The following is a 25493-nucleotide window of genomic DNA, read 5'->3' on the forward strand; positions in this document are numbered from 1 at the left end:
AATATAACATCCAATACACGCTCCTGTCACTATAAATATAATGTCACATATTCAGGTTGGGCAATGGATCTGATACAATTGCTTGGTCGGTAAATCTGGGGAATTGGTATGCAACTTTACAACCTGGGTCCAGGCCAGAAATGTAGTATTGCAATTGCATCATCACAGCCCCGCCCCTCTCTACACAAAGCCATCTCATTTGTGGCATAGTAAAGCAGGGATCTGTTGTCACAATGATAAGATTAAATGCAAATTGCATAATCAGGCCCATGGGCCACCTACAGTACTTCAATAAGGAAATGTGCGGCATCCCTAGTCTGGGAGAGCCACCCGAAACGCAGGGGTCTCCCAGACATTCTGGGAGAGTAGGTAGTAATATGAAGTGTTGTCCTTTATACGTCACCAATAATAATGTGTTTCGGCTTCCCTGATGAAGTGAGCAGGAGTGTCACAAAACGCGTCGGGGTGGTTACTTTGTAAGGAGGATGCTCAAAGGGCAGAAACCCATAACCATGGATTCATTCCGATGCTGCAGCGATGGCGATCATAGCGACACACATAAAGCATAGGGTTCTATGTAAAACTCCTGCTTGTGAACACATGGAATGTCCCAACAACAGGTGTTTAAAGTACAGTAAATGTTCCATATTGTTGCAGCCTACATTTGAGATCACAATTGTGCTGTAGTACCAGAAGGCAGCCATTGTGTCACCATGGCGGCATCTACTTCAGGTGGACAATAAAGTACAATTCACCACATAGCCATTGCTACAACTACACTATGCCATATTTATTCCAACAGCGATAGTGATGGCCGGGCTGGAAGACGGAAACTTCTTCAATGAAATGATCACAAAGTCTCAAGTCTTCCCCTCCATCCAAGATGCAGTCACTTATCTGAGCACGGACCATGACCACATCTCTGAGCCGGATGTACATGTAAGTGATGGACTGGATTCCTGTCCTTTGTACATTGTCTACTTTATAGTGTGTCCTGTATTAGACCCTATTTGTGTATGACGCTAGTTAGATTATGGGTAACTGTCATTTCCATAGCCATCTGCCTACAGAAGACACCCTGGATATCTGACACAGGTAGGGACCATCAGGAAGTATGAGAACTGATAGGAGTAATGTCATTGTCTTGCAGGGAGATCCAGACACAAGATTGTAGACTGGACGGATGACGAATGGGAACAAGATCACCAGGAAAGAAGACAAGTGCATTATCTATGAATTGGCATCATTTTATTATTATTATTATTATTATTATTATTACTAAAACTTTCATTATAACTTCTATAACATGTTATTGCGTTGATAATAAATAAGCCAACTGATGACCCACTAGTGCAGATGTTACCAGCGCAGCAAAGACACTCAGAAGGTGTTATCACACACAATAAACACAAAACATGGAAATATTGACTCCGGTTCTGTATTTGGGAATAATGACTCCGGTTCTGTATTGGGAATCCTCAGCCTCCCTTCTTCCTGTGGGAGGCTCAGGAATGGGGTCCGGCAGGTGTCAGCGGCAGCCAGAGCCGGCGGGACGGAGGTCTTGGGGGACGTTGCCCATTGACCATCCTGTGTATTGTTACATATTCATACTGTCACCTCCTAGCTGAGCTTCAGTGATTCTAGGTAGTCCTGCTCCCGGGTATTCCCGGAGACCGTGTCTGAGGGGCATTCCACCGTACCCCCAGGTATAGTTACTTTTACCTCTTGCCTTCTCTCCGCCTCGACGGATGTGTTGTTCTACGTAAGGCCTGGCGGCATCGGGGCAGAGCCGGCATAACCAGCTCTGTCGAACGCGGCTGTTATAGGTGAAGCCTAGCACTGCATGCGTCCGTCGACCACGGTTTGAAGCAACAGAGTTAGGGTTCCAGGTCGGTGGTATCCCCTCAGAGTCCTAACACTCTGGTCCTTTATTGGGAATAACCACTCCGGTTCTGTATTGGGAATAATGACTCCAGTTCTGTATTGGGAATAATGACTCCAGTTCTGTATTGGAAATGACCACTCCGGTTCTGTATTGGGAATAACCACTCTGGTTCTGTATTTGGGAATAATGACTCCGGTTCTGTATTGGGAATAATGACTCCGGTTCTGTATTGGGAAAAACCACTCCGGTTCTGTATTGGGAATAACCACTCCGGTTCTGTATTGGGAATAACCACTCCGGTTCTGTATTGGGAATAACCACTCCGGTTCTGTATTGGGAATAACCACTCCGGTTCTGTATTGGGAATAACCACTCCTGTTCTGTATTGGGAATAATGACTCCAGTTCTGTATTGGGAATAATGACTCCAGTTCTGTATTGGGAATAATGACTCCGGTTCTGTATTGGGAATAATGACTCCAGTTCTGTATTGGAAATGACCACTCCGGTTCTGTATTGGGAATAACCACTCCGGTTCTGTATTTGGGAATAATGACTCCGGTTCTGTATTGGGAATAACCTCTCCGGTTCTGTATTGGGAATAATGACTCTGGTTCTGTATTGGAAATGACCACTCCGGCTCTGTATTGGGAATAACCACTCCGGTTCTGTATTGGGAATAACCACTCCGGTTCTGTATTGGGAATAACCACTCCGGTTCTGTATTTGGGAATAATGACTCCGGTTCTGTATTGGGAATAACCACTCCAGTTCTGTATTTGGGAATAATAACTCCGTTGCTGTATTGAGAATAATGACTCCGGTTCTGTAGTTGTAATAAGTCCTGTTTTTACAAATGTCCAGAGTGTTCTATATAAAGTCTTTATCCTCAAACGTATTTATATATTTATTCATATAATAAACCGATATATTCTGCACAGCCAAGAACCTGACACCACCGTTCCAACTGTGCATGACCTGTCATGTCTTCTGCAACCTCATCTGTAGCTAGTACTATACAAATCCCTGCCCGTATCCCATCAGTGTATTTGGGCAATTCCCCCGATCCCCTGATGGTCCCCTTTAAACATGAGTGTAAATCCTGATTCTCTAATCCTGACAGGGATTGCAGAATTGGGACTTTTTTTACAGACTTAATTTCCTGGATTCGACAATGGATCAATGGATATCGATGGCTGACGACCGGCACATCCGGTAGGTGGAACAGCGTTGCCGGCGAATTGGAGGATTGCCCCGTTGATGTGCTGTATGGGCCCCTTTACCCATCTTGGCCCTGCAGGCACACTTTACCGTCTCCAATTACCGAGTCCACGTGGATGGTAAATAGGAAAAAATGACCCAAAAATCGCATGTCGGCATTTTCATTTGTCGACCATAGCCATGTCGACTGTGTAAATCTTTTGGTATCTTGCGTGTGTCAATCTTTTGACTATGGTGACCATGACCATATAGTGTGGACCTGAGTGTCATCCCACCATTCAGATACCATACTCTAGCCACATAATTTGGGGAAAACTGAGTTTGAAACCTTTGTGGTCTTTCCATTGGGTACGATTCATTAGATTGACAGTGACAAGGCCAACAGTCAAAAGGTCGACCACTATTGGCCAACAACCAACTAAAACGGTCAACATGAGTTTTCCACATTTTTTGGTGTCTATGTCCACATAGGTCAACATGGACATTAGTGTACCGCGTCCCAGAGTGCCTGCCCCGCCAAATCCACCCCCCCCCCCCTCATGTGCCCGCTGCTAGAGGAATCAATCAAATGATTTATCCAGGGCTCGCATATATATAAGTCAGTTGAGACTGACTTATATTTGGGGGCTTCTGTCCGAAGACAGGGCGGTGGCTGATGTCATCAGTCACCCGCATTACGCTGGCATTTACATGGGAACGCCCAATGTTTATGATTCTGCGCATGCACAGGGCACCACCATCGGTCCTCATGGACTAGAATCGGGCCCACAATTTGTAATTTGCTCCCAATATCTTGAAATGGACAAAATCTGTCGGTCAGACAAAGTTCTGTCGTTGAAATTGTTTGATTTAAATAATTTGACCGAATGTTTTGTCCATTTTCCTGGGTTTGTGAGCACATTGCCTATTGTCGTTTATGCTCCCATACACTGCCAGATTTTCAGTCCAACCAGCCAACTAGTTGTCTGGTTGGATGAAAGTTGGTTTGACCCTTCCACAACTCTACAACAGAATCAGGCTGACAGAGGCCGGCACTGACACCACAGACCCTCCTTTAAAATGCTTGGGCACGCCTACATTTTTCAAGACACTCCCAGATAACCACCCACAAACACCAGCAGTCAAGATGCGAAGGCATTGGGAAAAAAGTCAAAGCTGGTTTGTGTTGCTGTCTTGCCTTTCACATGTGCGCTAAGATCCGTACACATGCGATAATCGTTCACCTTGCACATTCGCACAACAGCGATCAACTCTGAATAACCCCCTTTGCATTTAAGGCGTGCATCTGCATTTTCTGGATTTTTTTTTCACAGTTTATTTGTAATTCTGAATGTTTCAGGTTCTGTGTCAGTACTTCGCTTATACTCTGTAATACTGTGGTTTTTTTTTCATAAATATATTTTTGATTTTCATCATTATAGTTAAATTGTTTTCTTTCATTTGCAATATTGTTATTCTAAGACACTACATGTATAATGTAAATATATATATATAAATATTTTATATTCACTGCAAAATATTTGTCAGTCTATTTTTTGCACCACTCAACACCAGATGAGCAAAACGTGTTGATTAACCATTAACGTTTTGATGGTCATTGTGTGCCAATGCGGGACCCCAAAAAGGTAAGTAATAAAACATGGGTACAGACCGAGGGGGCCAAGGGGCCCCGCACACATTGCACCCATTATAGACACTCCAATGCCCCCCATTCTCAGAGCACCCCTACACACAATAGCAGAGGAGCCACCCCCATCCACCGCAATATGTAAATAATAAAATGCAGTGTTCTCCCCAGCGTTGTTTTCTTGGGCACTCCCCATGGCAAGGTGCACCCTGCCGCCCTGCATTCCCCTGGCCAGGCAGAGTGGTGGACAACCCACCCGACAGGTCTGTGGATATTTTAAAACTTGTGCAGGCTCGCAAGCTAATTGGAGCTCGTGGTCCTGCGGCTAATCAGGAGCGGCAGTAGTGGATATTGATTGGCTGTCATACCACAAGCTCTGATTGGCTTGCGAACCTGCACAAGTTTTAAAATAGCCGCTGACCTACCGGGTCACTTCAGACAAAAAAAGGGTTTTAGAAACCACTCCGCGCCCCAAGACTGCAGCAAAGCAATATATCCTCTGGGTTACCAATCCCAAGAATGCATATACAAAAAGAGGTTTGGATACACCCAGTGGCGTAGCTACGTTTTGGGCGCCCCCCCCGCCAGTAGGGGGGGGGCGCCCCCCCGTCGCCGCCCCGCCAAGCACCCCTACCCCGCCGCCCATGCAAACCCCCCCTCAATCCCCCACAGCCTTACCTATCGCGCTGGTCCCGGCGGCTCCGTTCTTCTGCTGAGGACCACCACAAAATGGCCGCCCCCATACAGCAGACAGTTCCGGGAACTGTGTGCTATATGGGGGCGGCCATTTTGTGGTGGTCCTCAGCAGAAGAACGGAGCCGCCGGGACCAGCGCGATAGGTAAGTCTGCGGGGGATTGAGGGGGGGGGGGTTTAACTATAGCACCGCAGCCCCCGGCGCCCCCACATGCACAGCGCCCCCCCGCGGTGGCGGGAGCTGCGGTGCTATAGTTACACCACAATGCTCTGTCTTATTCTAATGAATATAGGATCAAATGTCCTCAAATGGTGCATAGTTTTCCACCAATATCAATTATGTGTCTTTGACCTGGGAACCGATAAATACTCCAATGGTCCAATCTCCGTAACAGATTCCCAATGTATGTAACTGACCTTTTGTAAACGCCCTATGGGCACATAACGGTATCTTTATCAATCTTCACAAATCACAGTTCACGTGTCACCAAATTTTGCAGATCTCACCTGTATAAGGTGCCCTATATGCACCAAAAGGTTTCTTTGTGACGGTCACCAACCAGAAATAACGTCCAGAGGGTCTCCAAAGGGGGTATACACATTTATTCCGATCACAAAAAGTTTTTCACAATAAAAATGTCAATAAAAAATTCATAAAAACTGGAACAAGAATGAAGTCCCACTCAGGATCACAACCATAACCACCACTGGTCACCCGGAATGAAGAGAGGTAGTAAATCAAGATGTTGCACTGGTCCTGGATTCCCTAGTGAGAGTCAAACAAGCCTCCAACCCACTAATGCGTTTCGGGCTTAACAAGCCTTTTTCAAGGTGTGGAGGCTAAGATGAACAAATCAGGTATATATACCTGAATGCAAAGTAAAATCCGAACTGGAATATATCTAATTATACACATTAAAATCATATTTCTTTATACAAATATATTTTTTCACATTTTTATTGTGAAAAACGGTACTTGTGAGTTATCTGGGCTGCCGATTTTTTGATTGTATGCCTTAAGTTAAGGCATACAATCAAATGCGATGCGATGCGATATCGCATCGCATCGCATCGCATGCGATCATCGGATGCGATGACCCGATTTTTCCATAGGAATCAATGTTAAAATGGACTGAGTCCATTTTAACATGGAATTCAATGGGAAAAAGGGGTCCTTTTCATACCCCTACTATCCAAGTGGGCATGGAGTTGGATATAAACCTGTGGCGAGCGTAGCGAGCCACCGAGCCCGAAGCGTGGCGAGCGAAGCAAGCCCCGCAAGGGGACGGTATTCTGTGTCCCCTCGCGGGGCTCGCTACGCTCGCCACGCTTCGGGCTCGGTGGCTCGCTACGCTCGCCACAGGTTTATATCCAACTCCATGCCCACTTGGATAGTAGGGGTATGAAAAGGACCCCTTTTTCCCATTGAATTCCATGTTAAAATGGACTCAGTCCATTTTAACATTGATTCCTATGGAAAAATCGGGTCATCGCATCGCATCGCATCGCATCCGATGGTCGCATGCGATGCGATGCGATGTGCCCGATCCGACCCGATTTAGAAATCGGCAGCCCGGATAACTCACAAGTACCTGAAAAACTTTTTGTGATCGGAATAAATGTGTATACCCCCTTTTGGAGACCCTCTGGACGTTATTTCTGGCTGGTGACCTTTACAAAGAAACCTTTTGGTGCATATAGGGCACCTTATACAGGTGAGATCTGTAAAATTTGGGGACACATGAACTGTGAGTTGTGAAGATTGATAAAGATACCGTTATGTGCCCATAGACTTTTTGTAATGAGTGACAATAGGCGGTGCTAAACACACCCCTCTGACAGTGCAGTGTCCCACTAGACCCCCACCCGGCTACTTCTTGATGCCAGCTGGCTGGAAAAAAATTCTATTTGTCCTAGGTCTGGACTGCAGGGTCATTCACAGACATACCAGCCAAACTGCCTTGAAATATATTGGTTGTCCGATTTATCTACTGTGAGCCTAAAAGTCCCAACAAGCTCTGGCAGCCACTGGACTGGGTGTGCAGGGGCGGATCCAGGATAAAATGACAGGGGGGGCACCATGATAAAAGAGGGTTTAGGTGGGGGAGGGGCAGTGTTAGTGGTGCCAGTGTATATGCTAAGAGAGCGGCAGAGAGAGAGGTTGGGAATGGGATTAAAAATAGACCCTGGCATTTAAAGTACGCAGGCCCACAATGGCGACAAAAGTGAAGGATGTAGTTGTGCACGCGCCGAAGGCGTGCTCCGGAAAAGGGGGTGTGGCCACTCAACAGGGGGCGTGTCCTTGAGTGTAGTGTACAACACCATATACAACTTCTACACATTATGCAACAAAATACTAGACCCCATTATACTTGCCCCTTACACATGATGCCACATGGATTGAGCCAAAATTCAAATAATGTCACATGGATTGTGTCAAAATTCACATAATGCCACACGGATTGAGCCAAAATACACATAATGCCACACGGATTGAGACAAAATTCACATAATGCCACACGAATTGGGCCAAAATTCACATAATGCCAAATGGATTGTGTCAAAATTCACATAATGCCACACGGATTGAGCCAAATTCATAAAATGCCACACGGATTGAGACAAAATTCACATAATGCCACACGGATTGAGCCAAAATTCACATAATGCCACACGGATTGAGCCAAAATACACATAATGCCACACAGATTGAGACAAAATTCACATAATGCCACATGGATTAAGCCAAAATTCACATAATGCCACACAGATTAAGACAAAATTCACAATACGCTTCATAAACAGGGACATTGTCCACCAAAGGCGCGCATTAAACATTTACACCATAATGTCCATTACACGTTAAGTTACACGCCATTATGTCCATTATGTGTTATGCCAAACACCATAATGCCTATTAAAAATTATGCTACATAAGTGCTGCTTATCTACATGCTCATTGCCAAGGGTTCCATGCTCATTGCCAGAGATTCCATGCTTGTTGCCATGTGGGATTACATGCTCATTGCCAATGGGGAATACATGCTCGCGGTAAATGGGGGACAGCCGCCAGGCAGAAGTGATAGCCACTGACAGTGGCCGAGCCTGGCTGTATTCAGAGCACTGCAGGTACCGGCTATTTGAAATAATACCCCTTTTACACCAGAAAATGCATTGCCAGGTTGGCCCCTTTTACACCAGCCTAGTCCCTGCCTTTTCTGGTGTGAGGGGGAGAGAAAACCACCCCTCCCCCCTTTAACCAGTTATCTAATTTAACCGGCTATATCTTCGGAACCAACTGACCCATTTACATGAGACAAGTATCATATTGAAGAACTTTTGTGTGGGCTTTGAATGATTTTGGTCCAGTGAAACTGGAACGTTTGGTTCCAGAGTAATCTGCCCTCAAAGAACATGAACAGCCATGAAATTACATTTCAAAAATAAAAAAATCGGTTTACACACAATATCTCTGAAACCGATTTGCCGATATGGACCAGCCTGGTATCATATTGAAGGCCCAGCGATTTGGAATTGAATGTGTTCAACCAGAAGCTTCTATGATGCCAGGGCGGGAACAGGCAGCCATCGGAACCGGGTGGGGGTCGGAATTGACGGGTCCCATATTATCCTAGGGGGAAAAAACATTACAGCTTTGACAGGCGATATGGGGGTTATTCTGGTTCACTTGCAAAAGCAAATTCTCTCTCTAATGGACAGACCCATGTGCACTGCAGGTGGGGCAGATGTAACATGTGCAGAAAGTTAGATTTAGGTGTGGTTTGTACTTCAAACTGATATCTATATTTCAGTGTAAAATTAAAGCAGCCAGTATTTACCCTGCACAGAAACAATAAAACACCCAAATCTAACTCTCTCTGCACATGTTACATCTGCCCCACCTGCAGTGCAGCTGCAGCATGGTTTTCTCCATTAGAGAGTGGCCTTTGCGAGTGAACCAGAATAACCCCCAATATAGTTCCGTGCGGTTCTCTCTCCTATGAACAGCTGCTGCAGTACAGACCTCCACCAGCAGCGGCCGCTGTGCCTTATCATCCCCGGCAGGCGGCGCGCCCACTCCTGTGCTTTCCCATGCGCATGCGCCTTGCGAGTCTCCCCACTGTCAGCTGGAAGATGGCGGCGTCCGTGTGCAGAGCCGGGAGCGCAGCGGCCGGCAGAGTCCTCCTCGCCTCCCGCTCGGTGGGTACAGAGCTCCGGCGCATCCTTACTGGCAGGGGTGGCGGGCTGCTCAGGCTGCCTCAGCCAGGGCTCGGGAGGAGGGGGCAAGGCAGCGGAAGCGGTGTGAGGGGTGTGAAGGTCACCTAGTCCCGGGCACAGGGCTGGCGGAGCGGGGCGGCAGCATACGGCCGCACTGACAGGGGGACACTAGGCCCCGTCCTCTGTGCTGTGGTAATGTCAGTGGCCGTATATAATACATGCAGGTTACTGGGCTGCCCAGTGTCTGGCACACAGCACCCGCGGTGCTGATAATAGGGTGATATGGGGTCACTGTAGGGTTATTACTTTTATGTTAAATATATAAAACGCAATACTAAATATTAGATACCAAAATAAGGTGACCCGCTATGAAAGTCTCTTGCTGGTCCATACACACTGGGCGATTATCGCCGGCATCGCTGTGGGGAGGGCGGCTTTGCATAGCGCAGCACTATCCTGTCCTCAAAGCCGCTCATCTGCTGTTTTGAGCGGGTTTCAGCTCAGTCACCCAGTGTGAATGGACCTTTATTATCATGGGCGATTTTGATTTGCTTCCCAATACAGTGTGGTCTGTATTTCAGCACTGGTATGCAGACCATACTTGTGCTAGAAGCACCTCAGCAGACCAACACCCCAGACTGGAAAGAGGAACCGCACAGGTTTTGAAAGAGGCTAGAATAATGAACACTACCTGTGCTGTAATACTGATTTAACCACTTCCATGGTATATGGTATCTGGCACACCCCCCCCCCCCCCCCCCCGGCACTCACCTCGCCGAGGCTCCCCCCCAGGCCCCGCTCAGGCAAGTTCGGGGCCACTCAGGAGTTCAGGTGCCCCTGAACTCCTGAACCTCCCAAAGCCAGCAGCAGCCCCAGGGAAGAGAAGCTGGCAGCCCATTCAGTGGTGAGTATTTTTGGGGCAGAAAAAACCTGCCCTGGTGGGTTGGTACTGCCCCAGGAAAACCCACCACTCAAGGGGTTAAGGCTGTATTTAGGAAGCGGTTGTTTGTGACCTTAAACTATAAAGTCGCCCTAATGGGAAGTGCACCATTAAGGTACAGTTATTTAGGAGCATATCCCGCTAGAAGGTGCCTGTTTGTACCACTATAATGCACTGCAGGGAGTCTGGAAACATTAGTGTGCAGATTAAAGCCCTCCATACTCCGAGGGGAGAAGTCGCAGCCGATACACTTGTACCGCTCGGGACCTTCCTGGGCGGCAGGATACACACGACATATCCCTTTTCCCTGAGGAGTCTCCTTGTCCTAGTCGGAGGTCAGACTTACAAGCAGTTCTGATGCACAAGGGAGCGCGGATCGGATATAATATCAAACACATGCGATTTGGCCACTTGATTGAATGAATGATGATTGTTCAGTGTATGGCCATCGTGATTGGATGTAGTCTGCCTGCATGGTGCATTGTGGGACAATATCTCCATTACTGTGCATTCTCCCCTGTCAGCTATGTGGTCCTTATGTGTATGGCCTGCATTAGTGATTTATTACATCTGGCATGTAACGGGGCCGTCCTGGGAATATTGCTGCATGCAGAAGCCTCAGCAATGTATCACCTACTGTGAATACGTCATACCCAGCTAGAAAGACGTTCTGGGGAGAACACTGGTGCGGAACGTGGGATGGGAATTGTTGTTTGGCTGCAGAACTTGTCTGGTTTTTGATCTTTTTATTTGAATGCAGTCGAAGCTTTAAGTATACATCTGGTGGGCACATTTGTGCCCTAAACATTCCAGACTAAGTTCACATGAAAATAAAAAAAGTTGTACGGTAATGATTATCTACCCCTTTGAGAATGGCCGATATTAGTACCAAGGGTTGTCTGTTAACTAGACCAAAGGCTTTATTTAGCAGTGAAAGTTGATGTTCCTACATTATGTTAATAATCTGTGCGTGTGGACCATGGGAAAGCATGGAACGGGTGCTTGTACTCCAAACACAGGTGTGACATGTTTACAATTTTCACTGACCTAATTGTGGACATTTTATTTTGTAGCCGTCGTTGCTGCACCTAAAGAGGAATCAGAGTGCCGTGTCCTATGCCCAGGCATTGAGCAACATTCCTGAGACCCAGGTTACCACTCTGGACAACGGACTGCGCGTTGCTTCAGAAGAATCCAACCAGGCCACCTGCACAGTGAGTCACAGTGTCTCCAAAATATTAAGGGTTTATTTTTCTTAATTGCTGAATAGTTAAACTATACCTTCATACTTTCAGGTGAGCTTCAAATAATAACACATGAATGAGGTTATTATTGGTCTTTGCCTGAGCGTCCGTATTCCTGATTTTAAGCAGTATGTGACTGGCGATTTGTGTAGCATTACTCTACCCGTGGCTGACCCATTATCTGTCTTTAGGTCGGGGTGTGGATTGGAGCTGGCAGCCGCTATGAAACTGAGAAGAACAACGGCTCCGCGTATTTCCTGGAACATTTGGCGTTCAAGGTGATTATCATCATCATCATCATCACTTGCTTTATAATTAATAGCTTCTAGTTCCTTAGTTCTGTTTCATTTATGTCCCTGACCTGATCCCTCCTGTAGCAGCTAAATGAGGATTGTTAAAAAGAAGCTGGCAAAACCTCTTATTGCATGTATTTGTTGAACTCTTAGTCAGACCTGATCGCACAGCTTCTAGTTAGCAGAGCCCAGCAGTCAGGTATACGCTGCCCAGCAGTCAGGTATACGCTGCCCAGCAGTCAGGTATACGCTGCCCAGCAGTCAGGTATACGCTGCCCAGCAGTCAGGTATACGCTGCCCAGCAGTCAGGTATACGCTGCCCAGGTTGTTTTTGACTAATCTCCCTCCACAAGCAGCTAGAAATGTCACCACAGCGGTCCGCATTCACAGCATTGTCCTTGGTGAAGAAATCAGCAAGAAGCCTACCCCTGTGGTCCCAAAATACATAATTCTTTGCTGATGGAGTGGAAGGTGGGGCTGATGTGTGTTTCCAGGTCATGCATGCTTGTTTCATCTCCGGAGTCACATGATGCACTCACGTACCCGTGTCAGGTGCACAAGTAGTAGTAGTACATTTATTTATAAGGCGCCACAAAGTGTCCGCAGCGCCGTACATAGCAAACAAAAAAAACAAATTACAAGGTAACGTACAGGGTGTGTAGAAAGATACAGTATAAATAGGGGTATAGCTGGTAGAACTAAAATCAGCATCAGTTCAGAAGTAGGTGTCAAAATAGTCAAGGAGACTGAAGATGAAGTAGAGGAAGGGAAGAACAGGACGGGAGCACAGGTGAGGTAATGAGGTAGGGTGAGTACGTGAGGAAGGAGGGCCCTGCTCATAAGAGTTAACATACTAAAAATAGGTGGGTGGACGAACGAAATACAATAGGATAAGTAGGAACGGAGGGGAACGGAGGCAGGATAGGAGGATCAAAAGAGGTTAGGAGGAGGGAGGACTGAAGGACTGAACTCCCTCCTCATTGTACCGTGTCGGGTGCACAAGAGACAATCCCACCCTATCTGTTTTGCGAACTTCCCTGTCATGTTGCTCATTTACGATGTGCACAGCACCCACTGAAATGATATATCACAAACAAGGAAAGAAAGTATAATGTAGGTGCACTGAAAGTCCTTTAATGTTAGTATTAATATTAAAGGACTTTCAGTGCACCTACATTATACTTTCTTTCCTTGTTTGTGATATATGTAGATACTCAAGTAGTAGGTAGCACCTCCTTACTGTCAGCAAGAAGGAAATTATTCCTACAAAATACCAGTATTGAGGGAGAAAAGAAAGTCCCAATATATAAAAGACTGGTGCGGGTATCATCTTTTCCCCACCCACTGAAATGAGCCTGTTCCTCCTGATTCCAACCTTCAATGTGGCACAAATTGTCACCTGCGGTGGACGTGCTTGGTCGTCTGGATTGCTGCTGATCTTGAATGGCCGACATTATCACCGTACACCCAGACAATTTGCCAATGATTTTCAGTTGTTGGTGTGCCTTTTAGACACAGGAATCTGATCACAGTATCCACCTCAATGTTTGACCTTGATGCCATCTTGTTGGGACAAAATGACTGATATGAGGCGCAGTCTAATGGCTGTGAATGGAAGCAGCGGGCTGCCTTGCGGGCAATTACAATGAAGAAGAGAACATTACACATATGAGAGGGCTTGTAACCTTTGTTATTGAACCACCTGCAATTTTCATGTAATATATCTGGCCGATTCATCAGAATGGGATGAAAACAGGCAAATCAGACCTGTGTATGGACACCTTAATTGATTATTATTTATATAGCGCACATAGTCAGCAGCCCTTATACAGAGAATATTTGAACACTTACACCAGTGGAGCTTACAATCTATATTCCCTACCACATGTACACGCACACACGTTCACTATTGGGTTAATTTTGTTGGGAGCCAAATAACCTACCAGTATATTTTGGATTGTGTGAGGAAGCTGGAGTACCTGAAGGAAACCCACGCAAGCACAGGGAGAATATACAAACTCCACACAGTTAGGGCCATGGTGGGAATCAAACCCATGACCTCAGTGGTGCGAGGCAGCAATGCTAACCATTACACCAGTTGTGTAACCAGTGTTAAACCAGTTGTTGTATAGTAATTGGATCATTCCGGACGATATAAGGAAGCTCATACTGTCTCTTACTGGATATAATATGACCAGTAGGAATCCTACAGATACACAGTGGGTAGCTGCAGAGGGCTAGTGGAATAACTGGTATGGGTTTTTATTCCAGGGAACAAAGAAACGCCCCCAGGCTGCCCTGGAGCAGGAGGTGGAGAGTATGGGGGCTCACCTAAGCACTTATACGACCCGAGAGCAGACGGCTATCTACATAAAGGCTCTGTCCAAGGATTTACCTAAAGGTAATATTAATGTAAATGTGCTGCCCCAGCTAGACATAACGCTATACATAACAGAGACTAAGGTCTGGCAGGCGCCTGTGTCTAACCCTCTCCTCTCTCCCAGCTGTGGAGATACTGGCCGATGTGGTTCAGAATAACAGTTTGGAGACCTCTCAGATTGAGAAGACACGAGAGGTGGTTCTACGCGAGTTACAGGAAGTGGACTATAATCTGCAGGAAGTGAACTTTGATTACCTCCACAGCACGGCTTACCAGGGGACTCCCCTGAGCCACACTGTTGTGGGTCCTTCTGAAAATGCCAAGTGAGTGGCCGGAATATACTGGTTGGGTGTGGGGGCTTTTTTGTTTGTTTTTTAAATCTTTTTGGTGCCTTATGTTAAAGTGTCACTCATTGTCTGCTGGTATCTTGTGGAGTTGTGTTGGGAGTCTAGGTGATCCACATTGGAACACTATTGAGACTCGTAGGCACAGAATAAATTAGCCATGGGAGTTACCGCAGGGTCTCAGAGCCCCCCGGATAAGTGGCCAGAGCCATTCTGACTTGCCCACAGGCTGATGACAAAATCCTATGAGGCAAAGCTTGCGATGTTGGTGGCCGCGATGTGCCCCTGTAGAACAGTACATCGCAGCCATCTCACATAATGAAATCACCCTCCGCCCATTACATAAGGCTGCCTCCTGCTGGGAACGGTCATGCACCACTAGCTGAGAGAGTTTGCAATTAGTGTCAGATGCGAAAGTGCTACGTAGTCTATCTAAAGCTGTGTACACATGGTACACTTATCGCTGAGCGACCATATTGCCAGCGATTGGAGTGTGCACCAGCGATAAATCGACTTCCTCTGATTTTTCTCCCGGCAATGTGACATTTTCATCTGCGATCATCTCTGGTCACAGATGAAAACGGGACACTGAGCAATATATTGCCAGCGACATATTGCCCCGTCTGTACGCACCTTGACACTGAACCTTTGCGTGCGGATGGCGCTGTGTGCTAGATATGGCTGACCGCTTCTGGTGGCCTATACTCACTAGTACAGGCAATCATTGTGCGTGAGATGTTCCAGCCTGCGACTTTGTGGTCCTTTGTATACTATCCAGCAGTGTGAGGCCTTCCGTTATCAGATGGCAGCGGGCCACAAGGTCTATTTTATATGATGCAATATTGGCTTGTGTGTGGGTGCGGTGCCGGATCAATGCCCGACAGTCGGGATCCTGACAGTATACCGATATCGGAATCCCGAGCGCTGGTGCTCTGACAGGGGGGATCCTGAATCACAGGGGCTATTCTCCCTTGTGGGCCCCCATAGAGGGAGAATAGAACCTGTGGTGAGCGAAGCAAGGGGCTTCTTTGCATTCATACCCCTGCCGGGGCACCGGCAGTTGGGATTCCGATGTCGGGCAGTCATACCACACCCGCAGGGGTGTGCAATGTATATTTGTAGTAATAAGTTTATTTTTATTTTTTATAAAGGAAGTTAACTCGGGCCGATCTACTGGAGTACATCAACCTCCACTATAAGGCACCTCGCATGGTCCTAGCAGCTGCTGGAGGTAATGTCTCGTATTTGTCACTCAGAAAGGGTTTGACCGTTTTTATGTTGTGTGTTTCTAACTCTGCGCATCTCAGCAGCCCCTGAGGAGTCTCAGCAGCCCCTGAGGAGTCTCTGCAGTCCAAAGAGATTCTCACGTCCTTTACTAAGGCGTAAGATGTGCCCTGAATAATATAATATACATGAACTCTGACTCTAGTTAATTATCAGGGGGAATGTTAGTTCCGCTGTAAATGCCATATAAGAGCAAAGCGATACGTTTTTTTCCCCTTGTTAAAGAAGACCCGGTCCCTATACGCTGACTGGCGGTGACGAGCCTTTATGGCATCTTGCAAGATGAATATTGTCTGGCCAGATTTTTAAAGTGGCGATCATTTATACTGCAAACCCACCCTGGTTACGCTGTGTAAATGATTGCTGCTTTAAACATCCGGCCAGACTCAGATGAAATACCGTACTTCTAACACTTTCTATCAGAGGGAATTCAGTTTTGCGTGATGCGCCCCTGTGTTTGGCTTCCCCATGTCTAAGCATTGCAGGTTTCAGGACAAACCTTTCATGGGGAACCAGGTAAGATTGGTGACGTTGCGGTCAGCATTGGGCCTTCTCTTCAGCATTTCAGGTTCATCGCACTGGATCGCATTCCCCGTATAAGTCTTTGTAATCTCTTTACCCTGAGTCCCTGTGACCGGCTTTCTCTCCTCACCAGGTATTGATCACAAGGAGCTGTGTGACCTTGCTCAGCGTCACCTCGGCGGTCTGTCTACAGAGTATGAGGACAGCGTTATACCTGTGCTGGCTCCCTGCAGGTTTACAGGAAGTGCGGTAAGCCAAGCTCTATGGGGGGGTTTAACCTGTCCTATGTAGTTTGCCACCTATTGTATTAACCCTTTCAATCTGTCTCCATGCAAAAAATACTCCCAAACGTTTGTATGACGCCACCTATGTGATTGGAATGAAAGGAATATAACTGCCTGCTATTGTCCTGTGTGTCATTATTCCGTCTCTTTGGATTTTCCAGATCGGTGCCCGTAATGACGACTTGCCCTTGGCTCATGTTGCTATTGCCGTGGAAGGACCGGCCTGGAATAGTAATGATAATGTGGCTTTGTCCTTGGCCAACACCATCATTGGCAGTTATGATGCTACGTTTGGAGGGGGCAAGGTAAGGCGGAATGTTCCTGAGCAGCAGTAACCTGCCTACAATAATTCCCCAGTGTCTCTGAGCATATTCCTATAACAAGTCTACTTCACTGCTTGCTCTCTTTAGAGATATTGATATCAGATCTATAAAGAAAAGTCTAAGCCTGGTGCCGGCTCCCCCTAGCTGCTGCCGCTGGTCTGATACTTGCTCCCCCTAGCTGCTGCCGCTGGTCTGATGCTTGCTCCCCCTAGCTGCTGCCGCTGGTCTGATGCTTGCTCCCCCTAGCTGCTGCCGCTGGTCTGATGCTTGCTCCCCCTAGCTGCTGCCGCTGGTCTGATGCTTGCTACCCCTAGCTGCTGCCGCTGGTCTGATGCCGGCTCCCCCTAGCTGCTGCCGCTGGTCTGATGCTTGCTCCCCCTAGCTGCTGCCGCTGGTCTGATGCCGGCTCCCCCTAGCTGCTGCCGCTGGTCTGATGCTTGCTCCCCCTAGCTGCTGCCGCTGGTCTGATGCTTGCTCCCCCTAGCTGCTGCCGCTGGTCTGATGCCGGCTCCCCCTAGCTGCTGCCGCTGGTCTGATGCCAGCTCCCCCTAGCTGCTGCCGCTGGTCTGATGCCGGCTCCCCCTAGCTGCTGCCGCTGGTCTGATGCCGGCTCCCCCTAGCTGCTGCCGCTGGTCTGATGCCGGCTCCCCCTAGCTGCTGCCGCTGGTCTGATGCCGGCTCCCCCTAGCTGCTGCCGCTGGTCTGATGCCGGCTCCCCCTAGCTGCTGCCGCTGGTCTGATGCCGGCTCCCCCTAGCTGCTGCTTCTGACGTGGCGCCGGCTCCCCCTAGCTGCTGCTTCTGACGTGGCGCCGGCTCCCCCTAGCTGCTGCTTCTGACGTGGCGCCGGCTCCCCCTAGCTGCTGCTTCTGACGTGGCGCCGGCTCCCCCTAGCTGCTGCTTCTGACGTGGCGCCGGCTCCCCCTAGCTGCTGCTTCTGACGTGGCGCCGGCTCCCCCTAGCTGCTGCTTCTGCTTCTGGCCTGGCGTCGGCTCCCCCTAGCTGCTGCTTCTGCTTCTGGCCTGGCGTCGGCTCCCCCTAGCTGTTGCCTTTGGCACTAAAGTAACGCCGTCTCCCCCTAGCTGCTGCCGCTGGTCTGATGCTTGCTCCCCCTAGCTGCTGCCGCTGGTCTGATGCTTGCTCCCCCTAGCTGCTGCCGCTGGTCTGATGCTTGCTCCCCCTAGCTGCTGCCGCTGGTCTGATGCCGGTTACCCCTAGCTGCTGCCGCTGGTCTGATGCCAGCTCCCCCTAGCTGCTGCCGCTGGTCTGATGCCGGCTCCCCCTAGCTGCTGCCGCTGGTCTGATGCCGGCTCCCCCTAGCTGCTGCCGCTGGTCTGATGCCGGCTCCCCCTAGCTGCTGCCGCTGGTCTGATGCCGGCTCCCCCTAGCTGCTGCTTCTGACGTGGCGCCGGCTCCCCCTAGCTGCTGCTTCTGACGTGGCGCCGGCTCCCCCTAGCTGCTGCTTCTGCTGCTGGCCTGGCGTCGGCTCCCCCTAGCTGTTGCCTTTGGCACTAAAGTAACGCCGTCTCCCCCTAGCTGCTGCTTCTGGCGCTGGACTAGCGCCGGCTCCCCCTAGCAGTTGCCACTGGTCTGGTGCCTGCTCCCCCTAGCTGCAGCTTCTGGCGCTGAAGTGGCGCCGGCTTCTCCTAGCTGCAGCTTCTGGCGCTGGCTTCCCCTTAGCTGTTATTGGTCTGGCGCCGGCTCCCCCTAGCTGTCGCTACTGGCGCTGGCTCCCCCTAGCTGTTGCCACTGGTCTGGCGCTGGCTCCCCCTAGCTGTTGCCACTGGTCTGGCGCTGGCTCCCCCTAGCTGTTGCCACTGGTCTGGCGCTGGCTCCCTCTAGCTGTTGCCATTGGTCTGGCGCCGGCTCCCCCTAGCTGCTTCAGCTAAAGCCACAATTGCCCATCACTGTAATTTTTGTTCTTTGCTTTGTTTATAGAACCTTTCTAGTAACATGGCCAGTGCCGCAGCTGAGTATAAGCTCTGCCAGAGTTTCCAGACGTTTAACATTCGCTACTCTGACACCGGGCTGTTTGGGATGCATTTTGTGGCGGACAAACACAACATTGAAGACACGCTGCACATCGCTCAGGCAGAATGGTAAGAGACCTGGAAAGGACACATTGTCTTGTTGCTGTATCAGAGAACTCACATGGAAGATACAACTGTACTTGCTGTTACATTCTCCATTCCATGATGCTGAGCTACCTTTTAGTCCTTCCCTCCCATCACTTGTATCTTCTATATAGTTCTTCCCCACACCAGCCTATAGGTAGGGGATAACCAAACTGATCTTCTGTAGGAGGGTATGTGGGTCGCTGTTAAGAACTAATACATAATTCTGCCAACGCAAATCTAGTAATTATCCCTGTACTGTGCGTACATTACAGAAAGGGAGGGCTGAGTGTGGAGGGAGGCTGGCTGAGTGTGGGGGAAGGGAGGGAGGCTGGCTGAGTGTGGGGGAAGGGAGGGAGGCTGGCTGAGTGTGGGGGAAGGGAGGGAGGCTGGCTGAGTGTGGGGGAAGGGAGGGAGGCTGGCTGAGTGTGGGGGAAGGGAGGGAGGCTGGCTGAGTGTGGGGGAAGGGAGGGAGGCTGGCTGAGTGTGGGGGAAGGGAGGGGAGGCTGGCTGAGTGTGGGGGAAGGGAGGGAGGCTGGGTGGGGAGCTAGGGATGGTGGGTGTATGTGGCGGAAATAGAAGGGATGTGGGCAGTGCGACACTTACTGTAAGATGGCCACTCACAGAGACACAGTGCCAGCAGCATAGTACCAGCCAATTGGAGCTGGCAGTCCATCTTCCTGATAGGCTGCCAGTCTGTCAGCTACGGCCGGCACTACATGTGAAATGCAACTGGCCCTGTCTGCATCCCTCTTGGTGCCCGACTAAGCCCATAGACACGGCTGCATGTGTTTCCGATCACTGTTCTTACTCTCCCAGCCTCCCAAATGTGACTCGTGTCGTATGGTGACGTTCTAATCTAGTTTGTACTCTTAGGATGCGTCTTTGTACCAGCGCAACAGACGGCGAGGTGGCCCAGGCGAAAAAAACCCTGAAAAATGCTCTGGTGGCCCAGTTAGATGGTATGTCGGATTTCCTGGAGAGGGTAGATATATGGCGCACCAGTAAATATGTGCCCGTCCTCATTGCGCCCGCGCCTATTCGCCAGTGTAATTGCAGGTGTAACTTGTATCACCCGGGCAGACGTAGTCCCTGTGGCGATGTGGGCACACTAGCGAATGCGTTATGGCATTGACCAGCACGTGCATATCTGTATTTGGTATCCTTACTGATGTGTTGTGTTCTTATTCCAAGGAACGACCCCCGTGTGTGAGGATATCGGGCGCCAGGTACTGGCCTATGGGCAGCGCATTTCTTTGGAAGAATGGAATTCTAGAATTGATGTGAGTAGTGATACTCTAGAACAGAGATGCAGATACCAATTGTTCTACATTCCTGACCCCTAACTGCCACTAATGGAACAAACTGCAAGTTACCAATTTAAAGCGTGGATGAGGAAAGGGATATACAATAACAAGTTCAGCTTGTACTTTGCTTCCAGACAAATCCATACAAGATAAAATGCATTAGATACGTGTTCTAATATATACAGTATTTGAGTAGTTCGCTGGCTTAATGTGCTGCCTTCAGTTGGATGGTCCTAAATGTGATCGACCAGCGTCATGGCACATGTACTAGGAAATAGACTGCAAACCCTACCTGCGGGTTACCCCAAGTCCCCCAGACAACAGACATACCAAATTAAACAGCAGCTCAGGATTCTAAGGACTGCATCAGCTGCAGACTGTAGAAGCCTGATAGGCCAGTTATTACAGCAGGGGCGTGGCTTCCCATTGGAAATGCTCTGTTACTTGCAGCCTGTACTGGCAGTCCCAGAGGGAGAAGTTACCTCCCCCTGAGACTGGCTGATTGGCTGTGACTAGCACGGAGTGCTTTCAATGGGAAGCCATGGCTGCAGCCACTAGGTGACACCTGCCTCTAGTGCAGATGTTCCCAAACAATTCTACATAAAGAGAACTGTTTAGATACCCAGTCAGGGTATAAGTTATAAAAGGTGCAAATAAGGCTATGTGCTCAAATTATACCTACCTTGTAGTCATCAGCCAGTCAAACAAAAGGACCAGTCAAACAAGAGGACCAAGACAAGGGGGGTAATTCTGGTTGATTCGCTCGGATGCACCCTTGTGAATCGACTAAAACCGGCTTTGCTAATTGCTGCTGCCACCCGTTCGCAAGGGCGACTCGCTCACGGGACTGCAAATGGACTTTACACAGTAACATTCATTCACAGGCCAGGGGGAACCTCCCACATCTTTCGATGGTCGCCGACCATCGAAAGATGTGTAAGGTTGCTCTGAGCACGTTCAGGGGGAAGTGGGCAGGCAGCTGACATCTGGTAATGTCAGCTGCCCACCCTCCGCCTGTCTGTCATGCCCGCATTAGCATGAGAGCGCCCAGTGTTGTCATGGGAACGTCCATGAAATGCTGGCCGGCACCCCACGCCACTCTGCCTGCTGTGGTGTGTGCGAGCAGAATGTTCGCCGTGGGTACACACACACAGAAATGCGACATCAGTCCCCGTGTGAACAGAGCCCTGCTACGAAGGAACCTGAATAAGGTCCAAGGCCTGTAGTCCTATAAATGACTTGCATAAAGCCAGCATATACCATTGTGCTGTACCGTACTGATGAGAACAGGCGCCGAGTGCAGTCGCTCACTTGGAATTCGTAACAAGACAGATAATATATTTGATGATAATGGACTTGTTCTCCCCCAGAACCAGGCGTTCTAGTTGTAGTACATTTGCTGTGCAGTTGGCTGTCACACGTCCACCTCCTCCACATTGCTCCCAGCTTCCATGTACTTCCCTCTCTGTGTCCTCACTGCCCGTCTGCTTCCATGTACTTCCCTCTGTGTGTCCTCACGGCCCATCTACTTCCATGTACTTCCCTCTCTGTGTCCTCACGGCCCATCTGCTTCCATGTACTTCCCTCCCTGTGTCCTCACGGCCCATCTGCTTCCATGTACTTCCCTCCCTGTGTCCTCACAGCCCATCTACTTCCATGTACTTCCCTCTGTGAGTCCTCACGGCCCGTCTGCTTCCATGTACTTCCCTCTCTGTGTCCTCACGGCCCATCTGCTTCCATGTACTTCCCTCTGTGTGTCCTCACGGCCCATCTGCTTCCATGTACTTCCCTCTGTGTGTCCTCACTGCCCGTCTGCTTCCATGTACTTCCCTCTGTGTGTCCTCACGGCCCGTCTGCTTCCATGTACTTCCCTCTGTGAGTCCTCACGGCCCATCTGCTTCCATGTACTTCCCTCTGTGTGTCCTCACGGCCCATCTGCTTCCAGGTACTTACCTCTGTGTGTCCTCACTGCCCGTCTGCTTCCATGTACTTCCCTCTCTGTGTCCTCACGGCCCATCTGCTTCCATGTACTTTCCCCCCCCCCCCCTGTGTCCTCACGGCCCACCTGCTTCCATGTACTTCCCTCTCTGTGTCCTCACGGCCCGTCTGCTTTCATGTACTTCCCTCCCTGTGTCCTCACGGCCCGTCTGCTTCCATGTACTTCCCTCTGTGTCCTCACGGCCCGTCTGCTTCCATGTACTTCCCTCTCTGTGTCCTCACGGCCCATCTGCTTCCATGTACTTCTCTCTCTGTGTCCTCACGGCCCGTCTGCTTCCATGTACTTCCCTCTGTGTCCTCACGGCCCGTCTGCTTCCATGTACTTCCCTCTCTGTGTCCTCACGGCCCATCTGCTTCCATGTACTTCCCCCCCTGTGTCCTCACGGCCCATCTGCTTCCATGGAACATGCGAGTCCTTTCCTACAGCTGTCTGCAGACAATGTTACGCATGTGTTCCTATAGTTGTGCCATATGACTGATATATATATATATGTGTGTGTTTGGTCATTACTCTCTTCTGGTTATTTACAGGCTGTCACTGCTAAGACGCTGATGGAGGTCTGCTCCAAATACGTGTATGATAAGTGTCCCGCCGTGGCTGCTGTTGGTAAGCTACGTTACTGCCCAGTACAGGAAACTCTGGGCTCCGGCATTTTATATCCTTAGATGTGTGCACGTATGATCTCCGGGTCAGACACCCCTGGTGGCAGGGAGCAGGATCGCATCTCATACATTTGCATGCATAAGGCGTTCTGGGCAGCTCAAGGGCGTTTGGATGTGATGTCACCCATAGGTGGCCTTTAATAATCTCCCATGTGGCTTTCTGTTTGGGCTGCAATAGTTGCTTTAATGGGTTAATTATGCTCCGTATTGTATATTGTAGTACATGTGTAATTTGGGGTTGGTCAGCCAGCACGGATTGAGGATAATGTGTTCTCACTGATTCCGTTCTGTCTTTATTGTAGGTCCCATTGAGCAGCTTCCTGACTACAATCGTATCCGCAGCGCTATGTACTGGCTGCGTTTCTAAACACCGTGTGACCCGGAGCCCGTTGTGTCGGGAGAGATTTCCTTTCTTGCCGCCAACTGTGGTTTCTGCTAATCCATACCAGCAGTTATACAAGCGGATCCAAAGTGAACTTAAGGATCTACGTGTGCGTAATATCCACAGTCGTCCGTGCTTTGTTTATTTTCAGAATCGTGCAAAATGGAACCACAGAATAAAATGTAATTTAAATTGAATGAGTTGTGTTAATTTCCAGCGCAGTATTTCTAATGTTCATTCTAGCAACCTGCACCTTTCAAAACTCATGCAGTTCATCTTCCCTGCCAGGGGTGTCACTCTTTGCTATGGTGCTTCTAGCACAGTTTGCGCTGTGGTGTGTCTAGCACAGTATGATCTGTGTTTTAGGGAGATACAGACCAAACTGTGCTAGAAGCACCATAGTAAAGAGTGACACTCCCGGCAGGAAAGAGGAATTGATAAGTCAGTGGTAAGTATGTATTGATGGGCCTGATTCAGAGATTGAGTGTTTAGCACAGATGCAGCTGCTGTTTACAAATATGATAATCCGAAGGAATAGGACTCCTCCATCTGATTGGTTCTTCTGTCGCACGTACAATGTAACTCTTACATGGTTTACCACAGATACTTAATGATCTATGGTTTTGTTGTTTGTTAGCCTTTTACACTATTGTCCTGTATTGTTACATTATGAAGCATATAACACTTTCGGCAGCACAAGTGCACTACTGTACGGCAGATTATACGCTTAAGGGCCCCACACACCGGGCTGACCAGATCGCTTAGATAAAGACCCTACATTGCGCCTCGTGCGTCGCTATGACCCAGACAATTAATATTCAGCACGATAGATACATCTCCTGGCCCTGACAGTGCTGTGCAGTGCTGTATGCTGAGCGATCTAGCGTCCCTCGGAACGCTCTCCCCCTCCCCATTACGTTCCGGCAGAAATGAAGGCTCCAGCTGAAGGAGTAAACGCTTTATTTTCATTTTTGTTACAGATTTTAATAGAAGCTGTATAAATATGTACAAATTCCTCCCTCGGTTGGAGCAGATTGAATTCAGCATTATTTTGATGGGTCATAGAATAGAAAAAATGCAGAGCATTGAAAAGATGGCACTGTCACATGCGTATTTCTAATGCTTCAACAGTGTCATCTAGTGGTCAAAAAGGGTAATGCAGAAAAAAGTATAATTTAAATTTGACGCTTCATATAGCTTGCTGCTTCCATTTGAATTATTTTACACTGTGTATCCATCAGACATGTTCAGATGATCACACTGCCTGGTTCTGGGCCCCGCTGCTTTCTCTGCCTAGGGGCAGCCCTGGGATTACTTCAGCTGAAGCTGGAATTATCATCACAGAGCTCACTGCAGGTTTTTTGTTTTACTTTATTTTATATAAATTTGGCCAGATCGCATTTCCCATTATAAGTATGGGGAAATGCAAAATGGTTTCTTAAAGTGATTTAAAGGGTTTGGAGAAGTTTTGTTTTTGAAAACTGCTCCAGAAGCATTTTATTGCATTTAGGTGATAATAAAATAATGTGAAAAGTGTTTGAAAACTCCTCCGTTTCACATTATTTTAGTAAACAAAACAAAAAAAATTGTAAAAAAAAGTTGTTTTCCTTCCTTATTTACCTTTTTATCGCTTTCACTTAAATATGTAATATAAAGCATTCAAATATAGTATACAGCAGAAGTTCCCAACCTGGGGGTACGCTGCAGACTGGTTGGGGGGGTATTTGAAAATAATATTGGTAATGGTGGAAGAAGAAAAAGAAGTCTCCCGTT

The 25493-nt window shown here is 48.5% G+C and overlaps 2 protein-coding genes across 2 annotated transcripts in view; both read left to right on the forward strand.

Moving 5' to 3' along the window:
- Positions 1 to 1670, forward strand: part of LOC146025642 (solute carrier family 26 member 6-like) — a 47119-nt gene extending 45449 nt beyond the window's left edge. Inside the window, exons 19-20 of the mRNA XM_083155608.1 lie at positions 803 to 939; positions 1151 to 1670. Of these exons, the coding sequence (XP_083011734.1) occupies positions 803 to 939; positions 1151 to 1174 (161 nt within the window). The 3' untranslated portion in view covers positions 1175 to 1670. The remainder of the gene's footprint in view (positions 1 to 802; positions 940 to 1150) is intronic.
- A 7796-nt stretch (positions 1671 to 9466) lies between these two features.
- UQCRC1 (ubiquinol-cytochrome c reductase core protein 1) lies at positions 9467 to 23917 on the forward strand. The gene is made up of 13 exons (XM_083155610.1): positions 9467 to 9626; positions 11658 to 11798; positions 12020 to 12106; positions 14393 to 14522; positions 14626 to 14824; positions 15997 to 16076; positions 16785 to 16900; positions 17097 to 17240; positions 19195 to 19355; positions 20247 to 20332; positions 20565 to 20653; positions 23207 to 23282; positions 23641 to 23917. Exons 1-13 carry the CDS (start codon positions 9519 to 9521, stop codon positions 23703 to 23705), a joined length of 1482 nt encoding a protein of 493 aa, XP_083011736.1. The 5' UTR covers positions 9467 to 9518; the 3' UTR covers positions 23706 to 23917.
- The last annotated feature ends 1576 nt before the right edge of the window (positions 23918 to 25493 follow it).

This window comes from Crinia signifera, chromosome 8, assembly GCF_055691185.1.
Source record: "Crinia signifera chromosome 8, ASM5569118v1, whole genome shotgun sequence".
Lineage (NCBI taxonomy): Eukaryota > Metazoa > Chordata > Amphibia > Anura > Myobatrachidae > Crinia > Crinia signifera.